The sequence below is a fragment of the Balaenoptera borealis genome (genome assembly GCF_965194805.1).
Source record: "Balaenoptera borealis genome assembly, chromosome: 18".
NCBI classification, from domain to species: domain Eukaryota; kingdom Metazoa; phylum Chordata; class Mammalia; order Artiodactyla; family Balaenopteridae; genus Balaenoptera; species Balaenoptera borealis.
Window position 1 is genome coordinate 43,585,502 of NC_138877.1, and position 24,849 is coordinate 43,610,350.

Here is a 24,849-nt window from a genome sequence, read left to right on the forward strand (position 1 = left end):
TGTGTGTGTGTGTGTGTATACACATACACATATACAGATAATTGAAATAGCTAAAATGCAAACATGTACATAGACGTGCACATATGCATAGAATAACAAAATTTTTTTTAAATATGTCTTCATATTTTATCCTTCTTCTTCCCCAAATACCTTAAATAAAATCAGTTGGTATCTGTTCGTCCAGTAAAAAAAAAAAAAAAAAAAAAATAAGAATATTGGGCTCTACCTGGGGGAAGGGGGCCTAATGAAGGTTTTTATTTTATTATTTTATTTATATCTTTGTGTTTTAATGATCATGCTAAAAGTTGTGATAAGTTACTTTGAAAGTAATAAGTTGGTTAAGTAGGATTGGAGACAGACTGGAGGTAGGGCGGTCATTATCTCGTTTATTAATGTGTTGTCAGGAAAAACGATCCATTTGATAAACATGTGAATTACTCCAGGTCTGCAGGCATAAGGTGATAAAGCTTCAACTGAAGTAGTAGAAATGTTGATGTAAATCAGACAGTCCCTGATAACTGATTAACTATAGAGAGCAGAGTAATTCTGACAACTAAAGTTTGAAGTCAAGTTAGATGGAAGTACTAATAGTAGGGTATAGTCTAGATATTAACAGTTTTTTTTTATAGTAGGAAATATAATAACCTGTGTTGAATTATAGAACTTTTTATTTAATAATTATACCATGTATTTCAGCCTAGAAATGTTTAATCCCAGAAAAATAGGATTTTTATATTTCATATCTAAAAGTTGCTTTTTTCATATGGATAATTTGTTCTTTGAGGAAATAATATATGCATAAAAGTTAAATTTTAAAAAATGAGTGCTTTAGAGCATATTTAATTTTTTCAATTACTTTCTTTTGTATTTCTTAAAATAATAAAATAAGGTTTATTTACCTGTCCTGGGATTTTTTCTTCATCCTGTACACTAGAGAACTAGTTCCAAACTTCAGTAAAATCATAAATAAAAATCACATATTAAGAATTAAAAGTATGTCAGAATTTTATGCTGATATTTTAAAAAGTCACTTTTAGCACATCTCATCATTAATAGGTTAAAGGTGGGAAAAAGGGTAGAAGAAAGAACACCAATTTTGGAATTACACAGATCCCTAGATTTAAACTCTACCTTAATTTTAACTACTTACTAAAAGGTAAAAATTAAGAAGTTTCTTAACCTCTGTCAAAATCAGAATGATCAAGAATATACTCTCAACCTAAATTTGCTGTAAAATGTAAATGAAATTTTGTATATAATGGTGCTTGGAAGTTGGTAAAGTACATGTCATTGGGGGGGGGGACGACAAGATGGCAGAATGGGAAGATCCTGAGCTCCCCTCCTTCCACAGACACACCAAAATTACAACAACACATACAGCAACTATTTCTGAGAATGACCTGAAAACTATCAGAAAAGATTTTCCACAACTAAAGATAAAAAGAGGAAGCCACATTGAGATGGTCAGGAAGGGTGCAGATGCAGCATGCCTGGGACCCGCACCCCCAACACTGGAAACCAGGGGCAGGAAGGATATCACGTTTGTGGTGGTCCTCCCTGAGAAACAAAGGCTCCAATCCCTACATGAATCTCCTGAACCCTGGGGACTTGCACTGGGAAGACAAGCTCCCACAATGTTAGACTTTGAAAACAAGCACGCTTATGTCCAGGAGAGGCAGAGGGCTATAGGAAACCAAAATTTGCTCTTAAAGGTGCATGCAAAACTCACTTGCTCTGAGGCCCAACACAGAAAAAAAGCACCTGAGTCATACTGAGGAGATTAATTGATTAATTTTAAAGTGTGTTTCCGAGGGGTTGGGAGCTGTTAGAACTTTCTCTGGGTATAGAGGAGCTGGCAAGGGCCAGTCTTTTTTTTCCATCATCCTCTACCTAGCTGACCCTGTGCTGGTAAGTGCCATTTCTGACTCTCCCCACGTAACTTACTTGCACAACTCAACCCACCCCAGGTTCACCTGTGGACCTGACAAAGGCAGTGTTCCTCCAAAGTGGCCACCTACCAGACCCAACAACCACTTTCAGCTGGCAGCAGAGACCATCCAAAGCAGCTCCTTTCACCACCAGTCCTGGCAGGAACACTTGACTAGCAGTACAGCCTATCCAAGGTGGCTCTCCACCCTGACAGACTTGGCAGGTGCCCTTGACCAGCACTGATATTCCCCTGAAGGTGCTCTCACACCAGGAGCCAGTCACACACAACAGAATGCATGCAACATTTGTGGCAAGACCTTTCAGCCAGATGCATGGCAGGCCAGTCCTACACACTAGCTATATCCACAGCAATCACAGCCCAACCACAACAAGAGGGCACATGCAGCCCACACAGGGGAAAATCCTGGGGCACCTGGTTCTGGCAACCAGGCAGGAGAGTGCTACTGGGTCCGATAGGACACCTCTACTCAAAGCCACTCTTTCAAGACCAAGAGATGTAGCTGATCTACCTAATACATAAGAACAAACACAAAGAGTTAGGCAAAATGAGACAAAGGAATATGTTGCAAATGAAAAAACAAGACAAAGCCTCAGAAAGAACAAAAAAGCTAAATAAAATGGAGATAAACGATCTTCCAGGAAAAAGAGTGCAAAGTAATGGTCATAAAAATGCTCACTGAGCTCAAGAAAAGATGAAGGAACACAGTGAGAACTTCACCAAAGAGATAAAAATATAAAAAAAAAACAAATTAAAACTGAAGAATACAATAACTGAAATGAAAAATACACTAGAGGGAGTCAACAGCAGATTAGATGTTGCAGAAGAATGGATCAGTGATCCGAAAGACAGGCTAGTGTAAAAGACCCAATCAGAATAGTAAAAAGAAAAAAGAAACCAAAAGATGAGGATAGTTTAAGGGAGCTCTGAGACAACACCAAGCACACTAACATTAGCATTATAGGCTTCCCAGAAGAAGAGAGAGAAAAAGGGACAGAAAACCTATTAGAAGAAATAATGGTGAAAAATCCCTAAACTGGTGAAAGAAACAGACATCCAAGTCCAGGAAGAACAGAGAGCCCCACAGATGAACCTATACAATGACAAAATTATATAATCATCTCAATAGATGCAGAAAAAGCTTTTGCCAAAATTCAACATTCATTTAAGATATAAAAACTCTCAACAAAGTGGGTGTAGAGGGAACATACCTCAACATAATAAAAGTTATATATGACAGTCCCACAGAAGCATCATACTCAATGGTGAAAAGTTGAAAGTATTTCCTCTAAGATCAGGAACAAGATAAAGATGCCCACTCTTTCCAGTTCTATTCAACATATTATTGAAAGTTCTAGCCACAGCAGTCACACAAGAAAAAAGAAATAAAAGGCATTCAAATTGAAAGGAAGTAAAACTGTCACTGTTTACAGATGACATGATACTATATTTAGAAAACCCTATAAGACTCCACCAAAAATATTAGAACTAATGAATTCAATGATATAGCAAGATAAAGTACAGAGATATGTAGTGTTTTCATAAACTAATAATGTTCTATCAGAAAGATAAATGAAGAAAACAATGTCATTACAACAGAATCAAAAAGAATAAAATACCTAGAAAAATTTAAGCTAAAGGGTGAAAGATCTGTACTATGAAATCTATAAGACACTGATGAAATTGAAGACAACACAAAAAAATTGAAAGATATACTGTGCTCATGAATTGGAATAATTAATATTGTTAAAATGTCCATACTACCCAAAGCAATCTATGGATTCAATGAAATCCCTACCAAAATACCAATGGCATTTTTCACAGAACTAGAACAAATAATCCTAAAATTTGTAGGGAATCACAAAAGACCCAAATAGCCAAAATAATCCTGAGAAAGAAGAAAAAGACTGGAGGTATTATGCTCCCTGATTTCAAAGTATACTACAAAGTTATAGTCATCAAAACAGCATGGCAGTGGCATAAAAACAGAAACATAGATCAATGGAACTGGATAGAGAGCTCAGATATAAACTTACACTTATATGCTCAATTAGTCTATGACAAAGTAAACAAGAATATACCATGGGGAAAAGACAGCTTCTTCAATAAATGTGTTGGGAAACTGGGCAGCCATATGCAAAAGAATCAAACTGGATCATTTTCTTACACCATATACAAAAATAAACTCAAAATGGATTACAGACTAAAATGTGAAACCTGAAACCATAAAATCCTAGAAGAAAATGTGAGCAGTATGCTTTTTGACATCAATCTTAACAATATTTTTTTGTATATGTCTCCTCAGGCAAGGGAAACAACAGTAAAAATAAATAAAAGGGACCACGTCAAAGTGAAAAGCTTTTGCACAGGGAAGGAAACTATCAAAAAAACAGAAAGGCAACCTACTGAATAAGAGATGATACTTGCAAATGATATATTCAATAAGGGGTTAAAATCCAAACTATATGAATCCAAATCATAGAATTCAATATCAAAAACACAGTCTGATTAAATAATGTGCAGAGGACCTGAACAGACATTTTTCCAAAGAAAACATACGAATGACCAGAAGACACATGAAACAATGCTCAATATCACTAATCATCAGGGAAATGTAAATGAAACTCACAAGATTTTGAGATCTTACACCTGTCAGAATGGCTATCATCTAAAATACAACAAATAGCACATATTGGTGAGGATGTGGAGAAAAGGGAACCCTTGTATACTGTTTTGGGGAATGTAAATTGGTGCAGCTACTATGAAAAACAATATGGAGTTTCCTCAAAAAATTAAAAATAGAACTTCCGTATTACTCGGCAAGTTCACTTCTTGGTATTTACCTGAGGAAAATAAAAACACTAAATCAAAAAGATATATGCATCCCTATGTTCATTGCAGCATTATTTACAATAGCCAAGATATGGAAACATCTTAAGTGTCCACAGATAGATGAATGAATAAAGAAGATGTGGTATATATATACAACCAAATAATACTCATCTATAAAAAAATGAAATCTTGCCATTTCAAAAGCATTGATGAATCTAGACGATAACATGCTGCGTGAAGTAAGTCAGACAGAGAAAGACAAATATTCACTTATATGTTTACTCTAAGGAAAAAATCAAATGAACAAACAAAACAAAAACAGACTCATAGATACAGAGAACAAATAGCTGGTTGCCAGAGGAGAGGGAAGTGGTGGGTTGGGCAACATAGGTGAAGAGAATTAAAAGGAAAAAACTTCCAGTTATAAAATAAATGTCACAGGGATGTAATATACTATATAAGGAATTTAGTCAATAATACTATAATAATATTGTATGGTTATATATGGTTACTAGAGTTACTGCAGTCATCATTTCATAATGTGTATAAGTGTGAAATCACTATGTTGTACACCTGAAATTAATATAATATTGTACATCAACTATACTTCAATCAAAATATGTATATAAATCATTGATGAAATAATTTTATCATTCCCAAATGATCAGTTACTGAGGATAAATAACAGATTCACAATAATTGTTTTTTCTTGAGGGGTACTTCTGGGAAAATTATTCAGGTAATGGCAATCTTTTGTTTACAGTTTGCCTTTAAATTCTTCCAAAGATTATAAATAAAGGAGAATTTCATAGTTATACAAAGTTTATATTAATAAATAGTATATATACATACACATACATGTGATTTTTCATTTTAGATATTTACTAAAATTAGCTAAATAGGTTGTAATTTAAGTATGGCAGATATTTACTGAAAACCTACTCTAAGTAACAATTCTTTCTGATGTTAAGAATGTAAAGTTCCTGTCTCCAAGTTACTTATAATTTAGAAAAGGAAATTAATCTATTATATTAGAACAAATATGCTCATGAATTTATACTTGTACTTCTGAATATTTGTTAACAATGCCTCAGGTCCAAGATATGTATTGATTTCTATTTAAGCTCAGGCATGAATTTGAATTGTATTTGCTATGGGAAGAATATGTAAGGATTCAATCAAGTTGTTAGTGAGTCATCATCTACATTGTAATCAGAACTGCTCTAACTTATTACATGATATAATATAATACTTTGAGGTAGAATTATTATCTTCATTTTAGAGATGTGGAAGTTACATGTGAATATAGTATTACCAAATTTGTGAATATTCAAACACTATCAAACCATGGAAACATCAATGGTATACTTTATAAATATGTAAAAAGTGGGGAAATGTCAGGTTTGCTAATAGTTTAATTCTAAACAAAATCCGTAGTCTCCAAAAAGTATAGGGCATAAAACAAGTAAAATAATCTATGGAGAAAAATATCAGGATACAAAAGAAAAAGGAGGCTTCTGCTTGTTAGAGAATGGAAGACACACCAAAGTGCCCTCTAATTAAAATACCAGTAAATCTGGGCAAATTGCAACAATAACATTAATTTTTTGCATTGCTGGATTGAAAGTAAGAAAAAAACTCCAAGAAAAAAACTTCAGCTGAATAGCTGAAGAACAGTGAGGTGAAACCTGGGATAGAGTTTGCTACCTGAGTACAAAAGCCAGCATTTCCTTGGAGTGGGTGTCCACACCTACAGTAAGATCTAGAGCATCTGTCTTGGGCCTAACATGAGGTGGGAGAATGGTCCAGAGACTTTGCATTAAGCCTGGAGCGTTGAAGAGGGTTGCCAAGGCTGTATGTCACTGGTGGCCCTGGTTCTGTGCTAAAGCTGACTCTTGCTTGCTAGAGGAAAGTGTGAAAAGATTTTAATGTAAAATGGAACCCGAAAATATGAAATAGATAATCTCACGCATGCTCCCTGAGGGAGATAACACAAGAACCGAGAGACTGATTTCCCACAAATGCCTGATTTAAAGACCAAAATTTACCAATGACCATCTGCCAAGAATCTCTCCCCATCCTCAAGCCAATAAACTAACTTCTTGGATTCTGGCTGGAGTCTGCCCTCTTTGCATTCCTTGCCCATAAATACGGCCTGCCCCAAACCCTCAGTGGACCAGCCTGTAGCTTGCTAGAGTTTGCATTTCTGGAATTACAATTCCTCTGCTCTTCCAGAACAAACTCAATTTCTGGTAATTCCAGCTTGCCTCAGTTTACCTCTGTATTTAGGTTGACAAAATCATGTCCAATTAGGACCTGAAAGCTCAACAGAGTAATGAAATTAACTATAACTTCAAAATAATCTTACCCAACACTCAAGGAATCAAACTAACATGAATGAGACTTGTCAGAAACAACAAACAATAGACTTAGACTCTCAAGCTTTTAGATGTTGGAGTTATGAGCTGCAGACTATAAAATAAACCTGTGAAGTATTTAAAGAAATAATAGATGAAATTTTTCAAAAAGCATGTAAGATGAGAACATCAACAACATTATCATATATATCTCAAAAAAATTCGAAGAGAAGTTTCATAAATGGACAATGTTGAAATTACAAATTTGCAGGGGCCTCTGCTGTTAAGTATGATGGATTAGCTTGTATCAAATGAACTATCTCCACAAGAATAACTATAAAGTGATAGTCTTATAATACAAAATTAAGCTGTTTAAAGACATTAGAGATTAAAAAAGATATCAAACACTTAGGAGGACAAATCCCAGATAGAAGGGATGAGAATTGAAATGAACCCAACATCCTTTGCCATTTTCCCCTTGGGAAATGGCTGATTCACAGGCAACACTAGGCTGAGAGTCCTTGAAGTACTTGTTGGCCCAGGCTTGTTGGTAGCCTTATGCGACTGGGGAGACACTAACTGTAGTTCAGGGCAACCAAGGTATTCAGGATTTTAGACTCGGAAAACAGAATGACAAGGCATCATTGCTTGTCTTCTGGGCACTTGCTAATTTGTAAGACATATACAAGGAGAGACAGAAATCCAGGCAGAAAATGGAAGCTAAGATGCTAAAAATTAGATAGAACTGGTTCTTCCGAGGTGAAAATAAAATGGCATTCAGGGCCCAATAAAGACCAATGGCCTTGATATACATACTGAAAGCAAACCAGGAGTAGGGCAACCCTCACAGATAGTACATCTTAGCCTCAAATTATCTAACGCTTGTTTGGAAGAAGGTGTTTTGCTCTTACTTAAGTGTCTGTCAAAAGGAAAGTTATCTCTGAGAGAACTTAAGGTTGTCCATAGCCTCTCTATATTCTCATACACAGTATTCATCATTCTCTCCAAAATTGCCAAGTATGCTATGCTACCTACTAGATGTTTACAGCAAACTTGTAAAATATTTAAATTATTCCTCATAAAATAGACAAAATGAGAAAAGCACCTCATAAGCTATTTCTATTGAACTTTATGCCAAATACTGTAGGCAATTAGTTCAAGAAACTGAAATAAAATATGTAATAATTGGAAAAATAGGGAACTAATATGTCACTCTTCAGCAGTCTATTTGATGATTAAATACATAAAAAATTGAAAATACAAAAACATTCAATTTCATTACTAAAAGGAGAAATATAATGTAATGACAAGAACATGGGGTTCATTATACTATTTTTTCTACTATTATGCAAAAATTGTTAATAATAAAAAGGTTTTTTAGACAGAAAATTTGTTGACAAGGCCCTAAAAATGGCACTATTTCCATAATTTAGTGCTACTATAAATTCTTAAAAACTTTCAAGAAAGAAGTCAGCTCATATGTCGCAAAAACTTTACCTTCCCACCCAGTAATTTTTCAGCCAGTTATCTGCATAAACACTCAAAGCTTAGGAAACACTCTTAATGTATGCAGATACTAATGATGGTGTTATTTATAGAAAATAAAATGGATTATTCCACCAAAGTGTTTGATAATAGGATTAAGCTCAAGTAAACCATGGCATTTTTAGATTAGAATTAGTAAGGTACTTGAAATGATGTATTTAAAAAATTTAATGAAATTTACACATATAATATAATTAATAAATAAAAGCAACAAAATAATAACTCTTAGGTATGTTAATAAATCTAAATATACCTATATTTAGACACCAGAGTGAGAGAGATGAAGACAATTGTAAATAGGTAATCTCTGTATAAATGTAGATATAGAGTTATGTCTGTATAAAAACATGTACAGGGGTTCCCTGGTGGCGCAGTGGTTGAGAAACTGCCTGCCAATTCAGGGGACACGGGTTCGATCCCTGGTCTGGGAAGATCCCACATGCTGTGGAGCAACTAAGTCCGTGAGCCACAACTACTGAGCCTGCGCGTCTGGAGCCTGTGCTCCGCAATGGGAGAGGCCACGACAGTGAGAGGCCTGCGCACCGCGATGAAGAGTGGCCCCCGCTCGCCACAGCTGGGGAGAGCCCTGGCACAGAAACGAAGACCCAATACAGCCAAAAATAAATAAATAAATAAATAAATTTATTTAAAAAACCAAACATGTATATACACACACACACACAAACACACACACACACACACATTTACAGAGAAATTTGGAAAAGAAAATATGCCACTCTGTTAACAATAGTAACAATGATTATATTTAAGTTATAAGCTCATAGTTGGTTTTCCTTTTCTTATCTATACTACTGTATATTTACCAGATTTTCAATATATGTTCATAATTAGAATGAAAGAAAATGAATTTTCAAAAAATACAATTTCTAAGAGTACAAAACCAAATTATTTTTATTTGCGTGGAATTTTCTAATAATCAACCAACATCAGAAAATAAATCCAATAGAGACTTTTTGATACAAATATTTTCCAGTAACCAATAGCACCAAATTTTATTTCATAGCTTACATGAATCATACATTAGTGTGAGACATTTCAAGCACTTGAGAATAAGCAATTAGTGTTTAACTCAACCTTCTAAAGGATTTATGATGATTCCTATGTGATTTGTAATAAAATTCTTACCAAAACGAGAGCATATTTATTGATACAATTTACTGCATTGTTTTAAATCTGCATTTGATTTCAGTTGAAAGCATTTAAAAATTTTGTTCTCCTAATAAAAATAGTTTTTAAAAATTTATTGACTTTTTTCCATATTTAATTTTATATGTCCCCTCATTTTTCATTCATAGTAGAACAAACATGAATAAATATATTAATCATTTTAATTGGTCTTAAATATGCTATAAATTACTACATTGTTAAAGACTTATTTTTCAGTATTTTCCAGTATGGCAGCGAATTAAATCATACTTTCCAAGAGATACTGCTAACTTTGTTTATGACTTGATTCTTTTCTCTCATATGATTCATGTGATTCCCAACCCTTGAATGTTGTTTGTATTGGTATAAAAGGCATTTAATTTCTACATAATGCTATTCATATAAATGCCACTGATATGAATATCTTGTTGTCCTATCTTCTTCCCTATGTCACATCATTATTATGTCATAGAACCACTATAGTACATGCCTCGAAAGTTCCTAGATGGCTTGGCCTTAGTCCATAATGTGATAAGGAAAGTCAGACCAGATTGCGGCTGAGTTCTCTGATGGTCTCTTTGGCACTGAACAAACATGTTGGAATGCTGTGTATTAGTTTAACCTCTTTACGGTTAATCATTGTAATTGTTACAGAAACACAATAGAGTATTGAGAAAGGGTAAATTAGACTAGAGATTTTAAGTGACATTCCTGGATTTGAACAGGCATCTCTCTGATTGCAAAGACTACTTTCTTCACTCGGAACATCACCTACTTTCTATGATGTCTAGATTTCAATTCAGAATCTATCATGCTTAGCCTTTCCCTGAAATCTGCTGTGTCTTTCCTCTACTACCATGTGGCTTTCATTTCTCCACTGCCTATATTTCAGCCATAAAGGATTTCTCTCCATTTTTGAAGATGTCACACTTCTTTAGCTGTAAACCCTCACATCTGATGTATCTCTAGTCTGGAATTTACCACCACACCTACTCTGCTGCTCCAGTAATGTGCTAAACTAATGCCTAATAATTCTTTAGATTTCAGCTAAAAACAACAACAAAAACAAACACTTTCTCTGTATTTCTCTACTTTTCTAGACTAGACTAGGTTGGCTCCCAAGCATTATACTGATTGCACTCGCAAGTCCATTCTTGTAACACTCATTTTATTCACAAATATTTTGTTTACTATTTGCTTTCTTAGAGTAACATGGAAGCTCTGTGAAGTAGGGGTAATATTCATAATGTTCACAAGTTCTTAACACAGAGCCAGCACAAAATAGATGTGCAAAAAGTGCATCATTATAGGATGCATGTATGTGTGGATATAAGAAGAAAAGAGGGGAAAGGAGAGAAAAATGCTCTGAATTTTCTTAATATTTACAGAAAATCTGCAAGGATTGTACTCATAGTTTATCAATCCCATAAAATATCATCTGAATCCCAGAAACTGTGGAGCTGAGGAGGAATTCAATAAAATGTTTATATAGCCTTATGAGGCACAATATAAATATGTAAATAATTCCAAAAAACACACTAAATATTGCATATCATTGTATTGTATTATAACATATTGTATTATATTATATTGTATTGCATTATTTTTCAAATTAGTCATGCAAAGTAAATTCCAATGTTTTGCTATATTTTTTCTTTTGATTTCCCTGCCTCTTTTTACATTTTAATTTTCCTCATTACCTTTCAAGAAAAAAAAACACAATTTTAAGATAAAATCTTAATGCCTATTTAGACATAGCACAAGTTAATAAGGTGTAGAAAACGCCTTTTAAGCAGTAAAAGCACAATGCAAATACAAGGGATTAACTTGAAAATGTCCTAGTTGTTCTTTAAATCTCTTGAAACTGGTAAAGTTTCTGTTGCAGCAGGAAAAGTAGGTTCTCTGAGGTTTGGTAATGTCAGATTTTTATCTAAGTTATGGGATATATTTAATGTCCAATTCCTAGAGGGCTGAGGATATGGTAAGAATTCCTAAAATTTCCTTCATTATTTTTTTCTATTTTATTGCTGATTTAATCAGGAATATCTTTTTAAACCCCTTGTTTTGTCACACTCTTTTAATCTTCTGGACTACTGGATAAGTGGAACAATAGCTAAATAATTAGTAGTGTTCAATTATAAAATGAAAGATTCAGAATCCCTAAGAAAGTTCAATTTCTTAAGAATTTCTTCAGTCTCAAAAGACTGCTGTGTAAGATTAGAGAAATTCAAATGCTGGCAAAGAACTTAAGTCAATAGACCCCCCTATACTCATATTCTTTTATGCTATGGTAAATGTATTTAAAGTCGTTAAATTTAAAAATTTAAATTAGTCATGTCTTTTGGCTCTTCATAGCATAGTGATTTTTATACTAATGTTAATTTATTGTTTATTGTTCAGTCCTAGTCACTGGCTGGCCTGATTTCATCAATGTTCTTTATTTTTAAAATGATATGTGCATATTTACAAATGGAATTGATCTTATACAGGCATTTGTTCTGTAGAATGCAGTGTTCTTGAAAAGCAAATGTCATTCATTTGACCTTAAAATTTGATAAGCATATATAAAATCACTGTCCTTTTATTGATATTTACTTTTACAGGTAAAATGAACTTATTAAAATGTTACAATAAAGTTTGCATGCTTCTGCTCCAAGAGATGGCAAATTATATCATGTGCCGCATGTTATTTAGTATTTATTACTCTCATAAAGACAACATGGATACAGGTTAATAGATTTGTTTTCTAAGCTTGAAAAACATTTTTGGGGACATTTCAATATAATTTCTGGCTATTTTTGAGAGAGATTTGTATCTAAGATATTTTGTTTCACCACTTTATAAAAGAGGGTGTTAAAGCACTATATCTTTTGGGGGAGAAATTTTTGACATGGTCTCTTAAATAATAACATTAAAGAAGGAGCTAGAAGTGGAGAGAGACAGGGAGGGAGGGAGATTGATGCCATTTCCTTAGTTCTTAAAATGCCAAGTCATTTACCCTTTTTAACTAATAGTTAAGCTCTTGAATATGTATGTTAATATTCTAATGCTCATTTAATGTGATAATCACTAGAAATCAATAGCCCAGCAAATAGGAGTAAACCTTCAAAAAATTAAACTAGTGAAAATCATTTTATAGCCACAGATATCTTTTTTTTGTTGTTTATTTATTTATTTTTGGCTGTGTTGGGTCCTCGTTTATGTGCGAGGGCTTTCTCTAGCTGCGGCAAGCGGGGGCCACTCTTCATCACGGTGCGCAGGCCTCTCACTATCGCGGCCCCTCCCGCTGCGGAGCACAAGCTCCAGACGCGCAGGCTCAGCAATTGTGGCTCACGGGCCCAACCGCTCCGCAGCATGTGGGATCTTCCCAGACCAGGGCCCGAACCCGCGTCCCCTGTATCGGCAGGCAGACTCTCAACCACTGCGCCACCAGGGAAGCCCCAGCCACAGATATCTTCTTGACAAATAAAAAATGGGAAATGCGTGTTGTTCTCTACTGATTACCTGAATTGTTTCCCTTTGCCTCCTATTTTGGGATCTCACTTCACAGTAGTTGAGGTAAGTTCTGTTGCTTCCTCCTGATTCTTTAACAACAGAGTTCCTTTAATAGAGCTTGAATATGTGGTCACACTCTATGGTTGCCAACTCTATTTTTTACGTGTATATTAAATGTATTATTATTAAATGATAATTATGTAACCTATTAGACACAAACATAGGACACTTTACATTATTTGTCTTGTGCACTTGTTCAGGAAAATTAAGACACATAAAAAAGGCTGAAGAGAACAAACATTCATGGAGATTTTCCCACTAACGATAGAAAAGTAAGAACAAAACCTTCGAATGTATGTATTTGGTTTTAAACAAATCATTCACTTCCTTGTAAGAGCAAAGTTGGTAAAAAATTTTTTTTTAATTTGTAAATGATACCTGCAATAGTCAGTACACCCATTTATAATTGTCTACTTCTTTGTCTGGCTTCTGTATGAGATTCTAAACTCCTCAAAAGCAGAGACTCGCTTCTTCATAATATTACTCTCAGCAAGCATGTGGCTGGCAGATTACATTTCCTTTACTTAGAATAGAAATACATTTTTCAATATATCCAACAAATTATTTGGCCCGTGTTTTCCATGTACTTTTAATCATTTTTTTCATTTCATATGAAGTCTTGTACATAATGCATGAGATAAAAGATTTAAAGATGAGTAAGAAGCAGAAGCAGCAACTAAGATTGAAAAACAGGAAAACTGAGAGGTGTCTTAATTTTTCCCTAAATCTTAAATCTTAATGAATAAAGCTGTGATTCTGTGAAGTTTGTTGGTATTACGTAGATTACAACAGTAAAATCACGTCATGGTATGATACAGTGTGTGTATTACTAAAGATCTAGAACTAAATACCTTTGTTGTTATCCATTCCTCCCACTGCATACAGAGTTCCAACTGTAGATTTTCTAGGTTTAGTTCTTGGACTTTGCATTAAAGTTCTTCTTTCTGGCAATAGATGGTATTTCATTGCTTCCAGAATCAGCTTTTGACATTCCAGATCATTCTTAAATAATGTATGGTTTTCTAGGTCAGCCAATATCTGTGAATAATGCACAATCACTGTTAATAATGATTTTTATAGAGATGAGCATAAAGCATCAAATGAAAAGTAGATTAGTACCTATGATATTACCCCTATACTGAGAGGGATGCAAAATATAATAAGAATTAATTACACTGACAAATAAATATGAGTAAAATGAATGGCTTCCAGGAGAAACAGAATGGATATTATTTTTGATTCCATATTATTTATTATCATTGTGCCACACAGAGTATAAAGGTACTTGTAAAGATCACTTTTTCAATTCCCTTTCCTTTTTAAGAAAGCTGTTCACAAGTCAAGTATAGTTGCCTATTTGGCCATAAACATGTCTGGTGAAGTAAATTAAAAAATAAACTTCAACAAATTAATTCCTAACAAGCCTACCATAAACATTCACATATTTACTTTAAGATGTTCCAAGTATAGTTTAAATCCCTTTCAAACTAAAAAAAACTCAATAAAAATAAAAATTTATGCTCGTAACATCTTTTTAATTATGTGAGCAGTTGAAAAGCTGTACATCAGGCAAAGTAATAGCTTCCAGTAGTGAAACTAAAAAAAATTTTACCAAAACTCCAGCTGAGGAAAGAATAGAGTGAGACCAGAGTTTTAAGTTCTATTACATCTCTCTTTTACTACAGAAGGTTATCACCTCTACAGATTATTTTCTGTACATTTCTTTGAACATAACCAGAGTATCTTTAATTTTCCTCTTTCTCTGTCCGTCTTTAGATATTCTTTTTCCTTGACTCTTTCAGTATCACATTCTCTTTTTTTGTTCATGAATCCTGTTTTACTTCAAGTGAGTTAAATCTGTCATATGGATTTACAAAATTAATAAGTAGAAAATTTAACATTGACTCACTGACCTTTTCTTTTACATTGATAAGACACTGTACCACATTGGTACACACATTTATTGAGTGAATAAATTAATAAATGATATATATAATTAATTGATTTTAACACTACAATTTGAATCTTAATTATATAAAGTTATTTAACCATTGTAATGCATAAATTACTGGTGGAGGTGGCAGAAAGAATTTAAAAACACATAAGATACTCATATATATAAGAGGTGGGAAAGATAACAGAATGGCTCTGAGGCTGAATAAGGAGTGTAATGTATTAGAATTATCAGATGCTTTGGAATATAGAAGGGAAGATGTTTAATTAAGGTCTTGCTTATGCTTCTCTTCTTATATATTAAAACTTTAGTTGCCTTCCTACCCATTTCTTTCTTTTTTAAGGGACTACTATTTTACCTGTAAGATATTAATGAATAGAAACCTTAATGAAATAGAGTTGGGGGCTCAGAGGGGGAGCTCTCATACTCTGAGACAATAGTAGAGCCCAACAAAAAGAAGACAGACTCCTCTTCTTTCCTGGCAAGGACTCAAACCATGAGAAGCCAGGAACAAACTCATTTGTTTGCTTAAGGGAACTATTATAGTTTTTAAAATTCAATAAGATGATATATACATTGATGATAAAGCTGAAGCTAAAAACATTGATTTTATCATCTGTTTGAATAGCTAAATATTTATATATTTCTAAACACTCATACAATGTATATAAGGACTATTTCAAAAATTTTATGGATAATATACAATTATAAAGAAAATGTAAGGAATCCTGTAAAAATAAAGTATCAGAGGAGAGTCAACTCTGAGTGCCTAGGTTTAAAATACTTTCAAGTAATAATTTCTAAAAGGAAATGAATTTCTCACTGTTGATAGATGTATGCATAAAAATATATTACATATTATTTATTTTAAAGTACGTTCTAGAACTTGAAAAAGAATATATACATATATATTTATAACTGAATCACTTTGCTGTATACCTGAAACTAACACAACATTGCTAATCAGTTATACTCCAATTTAAAATAAAAATTTAAAAAAGATGCAAATTCAAAAAAAGAAAATAAAAAAGAACTCCTTAGAGCTAGAACTTAGATCTCAGACTCCCTAGACCTCACTGCATGTGTGGCTGTCCACTTGGTCTTGAGTAAGGCTTGTCTTAAGTTTCAAAATCTCCATTTATGGGCAAACACCTCCTCTCCGGGTCTCTTCAATGTCCACCTGGGCCTCACATGTCTGCACGTATTATAAATGGTTAAGAAACAGAGAAGAAGCCAACAGATCACAAACTTTTACGTAGAGGGATCAGCAGAAGGATCAGCCTTTAGAAAGACAGTGAAGTTGGTTTTGAATGAGTTTAAAGCATCTCTGCTTCATTCTCTCTCCAACTATCCAAAACACACTTCCTGGGGCTCATGAGTAAGGTGGGCTGGCACTCCTCCCCTGGGCCCCCTTCATCCCATCACGAGGCTGCCAAGTTTGCTCTGGCAGGAATCACACCCACCGACTTCTCCCTGTTTAGTATCTCAGTTCCTCCATCCCCAAATGTCAACTGTCTAATCTGATGAACAATTTCTAAATGTGAGAACGCCTTACTCAGGAAACACATGGTTTATTTAACTCGAGCCTTCTGAAGACAGTGCCCCTGTTTTTCTTGCTTCTCCCAATAAGAATCAGCTCATAGCAAGCCAAAAAAAAAAAAAAAAAAAAAAAAAAAGATCTGGAAGATATACAATATAAAATTAAAACTTGTACTTTATTTCTGTAAAATGGCGAAGATATTCTGTACTTAAATGATATTTTCCATTTTATTAACAAATCATTTTGTAAAATTTCTTAACTTTAGTGTACCCAATCATTTGACAAAGTTCTTTATTTTGAAAAAAATTGAATTCTTCATAATCTCTGTACTTATTACTGTGTGTTTTCAAACTATTACTTGTAACTATTTCTCACTTATGAGTACTATATGACTTGTGTCTGTATTTCATCTCCCCGACACTTTTTAGGATTATTCCATCCCAAATTCAAGCACAAGTTCAGAATAATAAGATGGTTAAGCTGTCCTTTAAACTTGAACTATCTTTAGATTTTCTGCAATGATCCAAGATTAACACAAATTTTGCTCCTCCCTATACAATGGAAGTTAGTTTTGTTTTTTACATTCTTAAATTTTTGAAGAAACTTAAACTACTGTAACAGTTCCTCTGCTTGTCCCACTTAGAAAAAATATCAATATGTTTCAATAATTATATACTACTTTGAAACATACTCATGTTTATGTACAAGAATTTGTACAGTAATTATCTATAAATCAGATTTTATTCTTAGGATATTATATACCAATACCCTTTCCAGTCAAAGATAATCATAGTACAACTTAGTTTACAAGGAAAAAGCCCTTGGAAGTTTGTCAATATCTTCACTGTTAGTTATGTTCTTACACTTGGGATAAAAATTGACTATGTCCCTATGAGTTAATTGTGCATTAAACCTCAAGAAAAGATCTCATCATGTGCAAAATAATGTTTCAGAATATTTTGTCATGTAGAAAATGTGTCAGAAATAAGAATATCCTTAGACTTAATATGAAGGACAGCATAGGGTGTATTAACGATTAACACTGTGTAAAATTCTAGGAAGCTGATCCATCCGAGGATCCATGTCAGCTAGGCAGTCACTTTGCAAATATGATCTATCTCCCTATAACATTGGTAGTTTATCTTTGTGAGTAAATAATGACCATCAAGTTGTAGGGTAAACCTATAGCTGCAGAAGAGAACTGGGTCAATAAACATATATGCAAATCTTGTGTATGATATTCAGAAATGACTAACATAAAAAACTAAAATAATTTATCCCTTAATAGCTAGAATACTCAATAGTAACTTTGTTAGTCCCAGTTGCCAGAAATGTTATAAATTTTTAATTAGAATAAAGATGTTCTTTGAAATTGTTTATATTAAACATTATTACTTTATTTTTGTACATTCTTCTTAAAATTTACTGGCTTTATCACTAACTTCACTTTAATTAGGAAAAAATAAAAGAAATACAATTATTTAAACAATATATCTTTCAAATGACCATACATTTGTTATTAAAATACAAATAATTTGATTGTTAATGGTTTGAGGAGTTGAACCACATATTAGCAACATAAAAATATTTCATGTGGAGGACCTTCAAGATGGCAGAGGAGTAAGATGTGGAGACCAAATTCCTCACCACACATATATTAAAAATGCATCTATACGTGGAACAACTCCTACAGAACACCTACTAAACGCTGGCAGAAGACCTCAGACTTCCCAAAAGGCGAGAAACTCCTCATGTACTTGGGTAGGGCAAAAGAAAAAAGAAAAAACAAAGACAAAAGAATAGGGACAGGACCTGCACCTCTGGGAGGGAGCTGTGAAGGAGGAAACGTTTCCACACACCAGAAAGCCCCTTCACTGGTGGAAATGGGGGGGAGGGCGGGGGGCCGGTGCTTCAGACCGACGGAGGAGAGTGCAGCAACAGGGATGCAGAGGACAAAGTGGAGAGATTCCCACACAGAGGATCAGTGCCAACCAGAACTCACCATCCTGAGAGGTTTATCTGCTCACCCACCAGAGTGGGTGGGGGCTGGGAGCTGAGGCTCAGGATTTGGAGGTCAGATCCGAGGGAGAGGACTAGAGTTGGCTGCGTGAACACAGCCTGAAGGGGGCTAGTGGACCACAGCTAGCCGGGAGGGAGTCTGGGAAAAAGTCTGGAACTGCCTAAGAGGCAAGAGACCATTGTTTCAGGGTGCATGAGGAGAGGAGATTCAGAGCACAGCCTAAACGAGCTCCAGAGATGGGCACAAGCCGCGGCTATCAGCATGGACACCAGAGACGGGCATGAAGCGCTAAGGCTGCTGTTGCAGCCACCAAGAAGCCTGTGTACAAGTACAGGTCACCATCCGTACCTCCGCACCCAGGAGCCTGTGCAGCCCGCCGCTGCCAGGGTCCTGTGATGCATGGACAACATCCCTAGGAGGACACATGGTACACCTCAGGCTGGTGCAACATCACGCCAGCCTCTGCTGCACAGGCTCACTCTGCATTCCATACTGCTCCCACACCCCAGCCTGAGTGAGCCAGAGACCCCTAATCAGCTGCTCCTTTAACCCCACTCCTGTCTGGGCAAAGAACAGAAGCCAGAGGGCAACCCACATGCAGAAGTGAGCCAAATCCAAAGCTGAACTCCAGGAGCTGTGTGAACAAAGAAGAGAAAGGGAACTTTCTCCCAGCAGCCTCAGGAGCAGTGGATTAAATCTCCACAATCAACTTGATGTACCCTGAATCTGTGGAATACCTGAATAGACAATGAATCATCCTAAAATTGAGGTGGTGGACTTTGGGATTTTCTTTGGGTAGACTTGGGATTTTCTTTTGACATCTAATTTGTTTCTGGTTTTATGTTTATCTTAGTTTAGTATTTAGAGCTTATTGTCGTTGGTAGATTTGTATATTGATTTGGTTGCTCTCCTCTTTATATATATATATATATATATACATATATATATTTCCTTTTTCTCTTTTTGTGAGTGTGTATGTGTATGCTTCTTTGTTTCAATTTGTCTGTATAGGTTTGCTTTTATCATTTGTCCTAAGGTTCTGTCTGCCCATTTTTTTTTTTTTTTCAGTAGTTTTTAGAACTTGTTATCACTGGTGGATTGGTTTATTGGTTTGGTTGCTCTGTTCTTTTTTTTAAAATCTTTTCTTACCACTTTTTTATTTTTTATTTTAATCATTATTTTTTTATTTTAATAACATTTATTTTATTATATATTTATTTATTTTGTTCTTTCTTTCTTTTTTTCTTTTTCCTCCCTTTTCTTCTGAGCCATGTGGCTGACAGAGCCTTGGTGCTCCGGCTGGGTGTCAGGTCTGAGCCCCTGAGTTGGGAGAGCCGAGTTCAGGACATTTGTCTACCAGAGACGTACCGGCCCCATGTAATATCAGTTGGCAAGAGCTCTCCCAGAGATCTCCGTCTCAACGCTAAGACCCAACTTCACTCAACGACCAGCAGGATCCAGTGCTGGACACCCCATGCCAAACAAATAGCAAGACAGGAACACAAACCCACCCATTAGCAGAGAGGCTGCCTAAAATCATAATAAGGTCACAGACACCCCAAAATACCCAGCAGAGGCAGTCCTAGCCACCAGAAAAACAAAATCTAGCCTCACCCTCCAGAATACAGGCACCAGTCCGCTATACCAGGAAGCTACACAACCCACTGAACCAAATTTACCCGCTGGGTGCAGACACCAAAAACAATGGGAACTAGGAACCTGCAGCCTGTGAAAATGAGACCGCAAACCCAGTAAGTTAAGCAAAATGAGAAGACAGAAAAATACACAGCAGATGAAGGAGCAAGGTAAAAATCCACCAGACCAAACAAATGAAGAGGAAATAGGCAGTCTAAATGAAAAAGAATTCAGAGTAACGATAGTAAAGATGATCCAAAATCCTGGAACTAGAATGGACAAATACAATTTTAACAAGGACCTACAAGAACTGAAGAATAAAGAAATAATTATGAACAACACAATAAATGAAATTAAAAATTCTCTAGAAAGAATCAATAGCAGAATAACGGAGGCAGAAGAATGGATAAGAGACCTGGAAGATAAAATAGTGGAAATAACTACTGCAGAGCAGAATAAAGAAAAAATAATGAAAAGAAATGAAGACAGTTTCAGAGGCCTCTGGGACAACATAAAATGCACAAACATTAGTATTATAGGGATCACAGAAGAAGAAGAGAAAGAGGAAGGGACTGAAAAAATATTTGAAGAGATTAGAGTTGAGAACTTCCCTAATATGGGAAAGGAAATAGTTATTCAAGTCCTGGAAGTGCAGAGAGTCCTATACAGGATAAATCCAAGGAGAAACATGCCAAGACACATATTAATCAAACTATCAAAAATTAGATACAAAGAAAAAATATTAAAATCAGCAAGGGAAAAACAACAAATAACATACAAAGAAATCCCCATAAGGTTAACAGCTGATCTTTCAACAGAAACTTTGTAAGCCAGAAGAGAGTGGCAGGACATACTTAAAGTGATGAAAGGGCAAAATCTAAAACCAAGATTACTCTACACAGCAAGGATCTCATTCAGATTCAATGGAGAAATTATAACCTTTACAGACAAGCAAAAGCTAAGAGAATTCAGCACCACCAAACAAGAATTTCAGCAAATGTTAAAGGAACTTCTCTAGGCAGGAAAAACATGAAAAGAAAAAGACCTACAATAATAAACCCAAAACAATTAAGAAAATGGTAATAGGAACATATATATCAATAATTACCTTAAATGTAAATGGATTAAATGCTCCAACCAAAAGACATAGACTGTCTGAATGGATACAATATCCGTATATATGCTATCTACAAGAGACCCACTTCAGACCTAACAACACATACAGACTGAAAGTGAGGGTGTGGAAAAAGATGTTCCATGCAAATGGAAATCAAAAGAAAGCTGAAGTAGCAATACTCATAAAAGACAAAATAGACTTTAAAATAAAGTTTATTACAAGAGACAAAGAAGGTCACTACATAATGATCAAGGGATCAATCCAAGAAGAAGATATAACAATTGTAAATATTTATGCACCCAACATAGGAGCACCTCAATACGTAAGGCAAATGTTAATAGCCATTAAAGGGGAAATTGACAATAACACAATTATAGTAGAGGACTTTAACACCCTACTTTCATCAATGGACAGATCATCCAAAATGAAAATAAATAAGGAAACACAAGCTTTAAATGATACATTAAGCAAGATGGACTTAATTGATATTTATAGGACATTCCATCCAAAAACAACAGAATATACATTCTTCTCTAGTGCTCATGGAACATTATCCAGGAAACATCATATCTTGGGCCACAAATTAAGCCTTGGTTAATTTAGGAAAATTGAAATTGTATCAAGTATCTTTTCTGACCACAACATTATTAGACAAGATACCAGTAACAGGGAAAAATCTGTAAAAAATACAAACACATGGAGGCTAAACAATATACTATTAAATAGCCAAGAGATCAGTGAAGAAATCAAAGAGGAAATCAAAGAATACCTAGAAACAAATGACAATGAAAACACGATGACCCAAAACCTATGGGATGCAGCAAAAACAATTCTAAGAGGGAAGTTTATAGCAATACAATCCTACATCAAGAAATAAGAATAATCTCAAATAAACACCCTAACCTTATACCTAAAGCAGTTAGAGAAAGAAGAACAAAAAAACCCCAAAGTTAGCAGATGGAAAGAAATCATAAAGATCAGATCAGAAATAAATGAAAAAGAAATGAAGGAAACAATAGCAAAGATCAATAAAACTAAAAGCTGGTTCTTTGAGAAGATAAACAAAATTGATAAACCATTAGTCACACTCATCAAGAAAAAAAGGGTGAAGACTCAAATCAATAGAATAAGAAATGAAGAAGGAGAAGTAAAAACTGACATTGCAGAAATACAAAGGATCATGACAGATTACTACAAGTAACTATATGCCAATAAAACGGACAACCTGGAAGAAATGGACAAATTCTTAGAAAAGCACAACCTTCCAAGACTGAACCAGGAAGAAATAGAAAATATAAATAGACCAATCATAACTAATGAAATTGAGACTGTGATTAAAACTCCTCCGACAAACAAAACCACAGGACCATATGGCTTCACAGAAGAATTCTATCATTTAGAGAAGAGGCAACACCTATCCTTCTCAAACTCTTCCAAAATATAGCAGAGGAAGGGACACTCCCATATTCATTCTACAAGGCGACCATCACCGTGATACCAACACCAGATAAAGATGTCACAATAAAAGAAAGCTACCGGCCAATATCACAGATGAGCATAGATGGAAATATCCTCAACAAAATACTAGCAAACAGAATCCAACAGCACATTAAAAGGATCATACACCATGATCAAGGGGGTTTATCCCAAGAATGCAAGGATTCTTCAATATACTCAAATCAATCAATGTGATACACCATATTAACAAATTGAAGGGTAAAAACCACATGATAATCTCAATAGATGCAGAAAAAGCTTTCAACAAAATTCAGCACACATTTATGAAAAAAACCCTCCAGAAAGTAGGCATAGAGGGAACTAACCTCAACATAATAAAGGCTATATATGACAAACGCACAGCCAACATCATTCTCAGTGGTGAAAAACTGAAACCATTTCCACTAAGATCAGGAACAAGAGAAGGTTGCCCACTCTCACCACTATTATTCAGCATAGGTTTGGATGTTTTAGCCACAACAATCAGAGGAGAAAAAGAAATAAAAGGAATCCAAGTCAGAAAAGAAGAAGTAAAGCTGTCACTGTTTGCAGATGACATGATACTATACATAGAGAATCCTAAAGATGCTACCAGAAAACTACTAGAGCTAATCAATGAATTTGGTAGAGTAGCAGGATACAAAATTAATGCACACAAATCTCTCACATTCCTATACACTAATGATGAAAAATCTGAAAGATAAATTAAGGAACCACTCCCATTTACCATTGCAACAAAAAGAATAATATACCTAGGAATAAACCTATTAAAGGAAACAAAAGACGTGTATGCAGAAAACTATAAAACACTGATGAAAGTAATTAAAGATGATACAAACAGAGAGAGAGATATACCATGTTCTTGGATTGAAAGAATCAGCATTTTGAAAATGACTATACTACCCCAAACTATCTACAGATTCAATTCAATCCCTGTCAAACTACCAGTGACATTTTTCACGGAACCAGAACAAAATATTTCACAATTTTTATGGAAACACAAAAGACCCTGAATAGCCAAAGCAGTCTTGAGAAAGAAAAACGGAGCTGGAGGAATCAGGCTCCCTGACTTCAGATTATACTACAAAACTACAGCAATCAAGACAGTATGGTACTGGCACAAAAACAGAAATATAGATCAATGGAACAGGATAGAAAGCACAGAGGTTAACCCATACACGTATAGTCACCTTATCTTTCATTAAGGAGGCAAGAATATACAGTGGATAAAAGACAGCCTCTTCAATAAGTGGTGCTGGGAAAACCATACAGCTACATGTAAAAGAATGAAATTAGAACACCCCACTCCCTAACGCCATACACAAAAATAAACTCAAAATGGATTAAAGACCTAAATGTAAGATCAGACTCTGTAAAACTCTTAGAGGAAAACATAGGCAGAACACTCTATGACATACATCACAACAAGATCCTTTTTGACCCACCTCCTAGAGAAATGGAAATAAAAACAAAAATGAAAAATGGGACCTAATGACACTTAAAAGCTTTTGCACAGCAAAGGAAACCATAAACGAGGTGAAAAGACAACCCTCAGCATGGGAGAAAATATTTGCAAATGAAGCAACTGACAAACGATTAATCTCCAAAATACGCAAGCAGCTCATGCAGCTCAATATCAAAAAAACAAACAACCCAATCCAAAAATGGGCAGAAGACCTAAA

At 34.8% G+C, this 24,849-nt stretch overlaps 1 protein-coding gene across 1 annotated transcript in view; it reads right to left on the minus strand.

Moving 5' to 3' along the window:
- Positions 1 to 24,849, minus strand: part of KLHL1 (kelch like family member 1) — a 432,606-nt gene that overhangs the window by 112,212 nt on the left and 295,545 nt on the right. Inside the window, exon 6 of the mRNA XM_082365956.1 lies at positions 14,256 to 14,442. Within this exon, the coding sequence (XP_082222082.1) occupies positions 14,256 to 14,442 (187 nt within the window). The remainder of the gene's footprint in view (positions 1 to 14,255; positions 14,443 to 24,849) is intronic.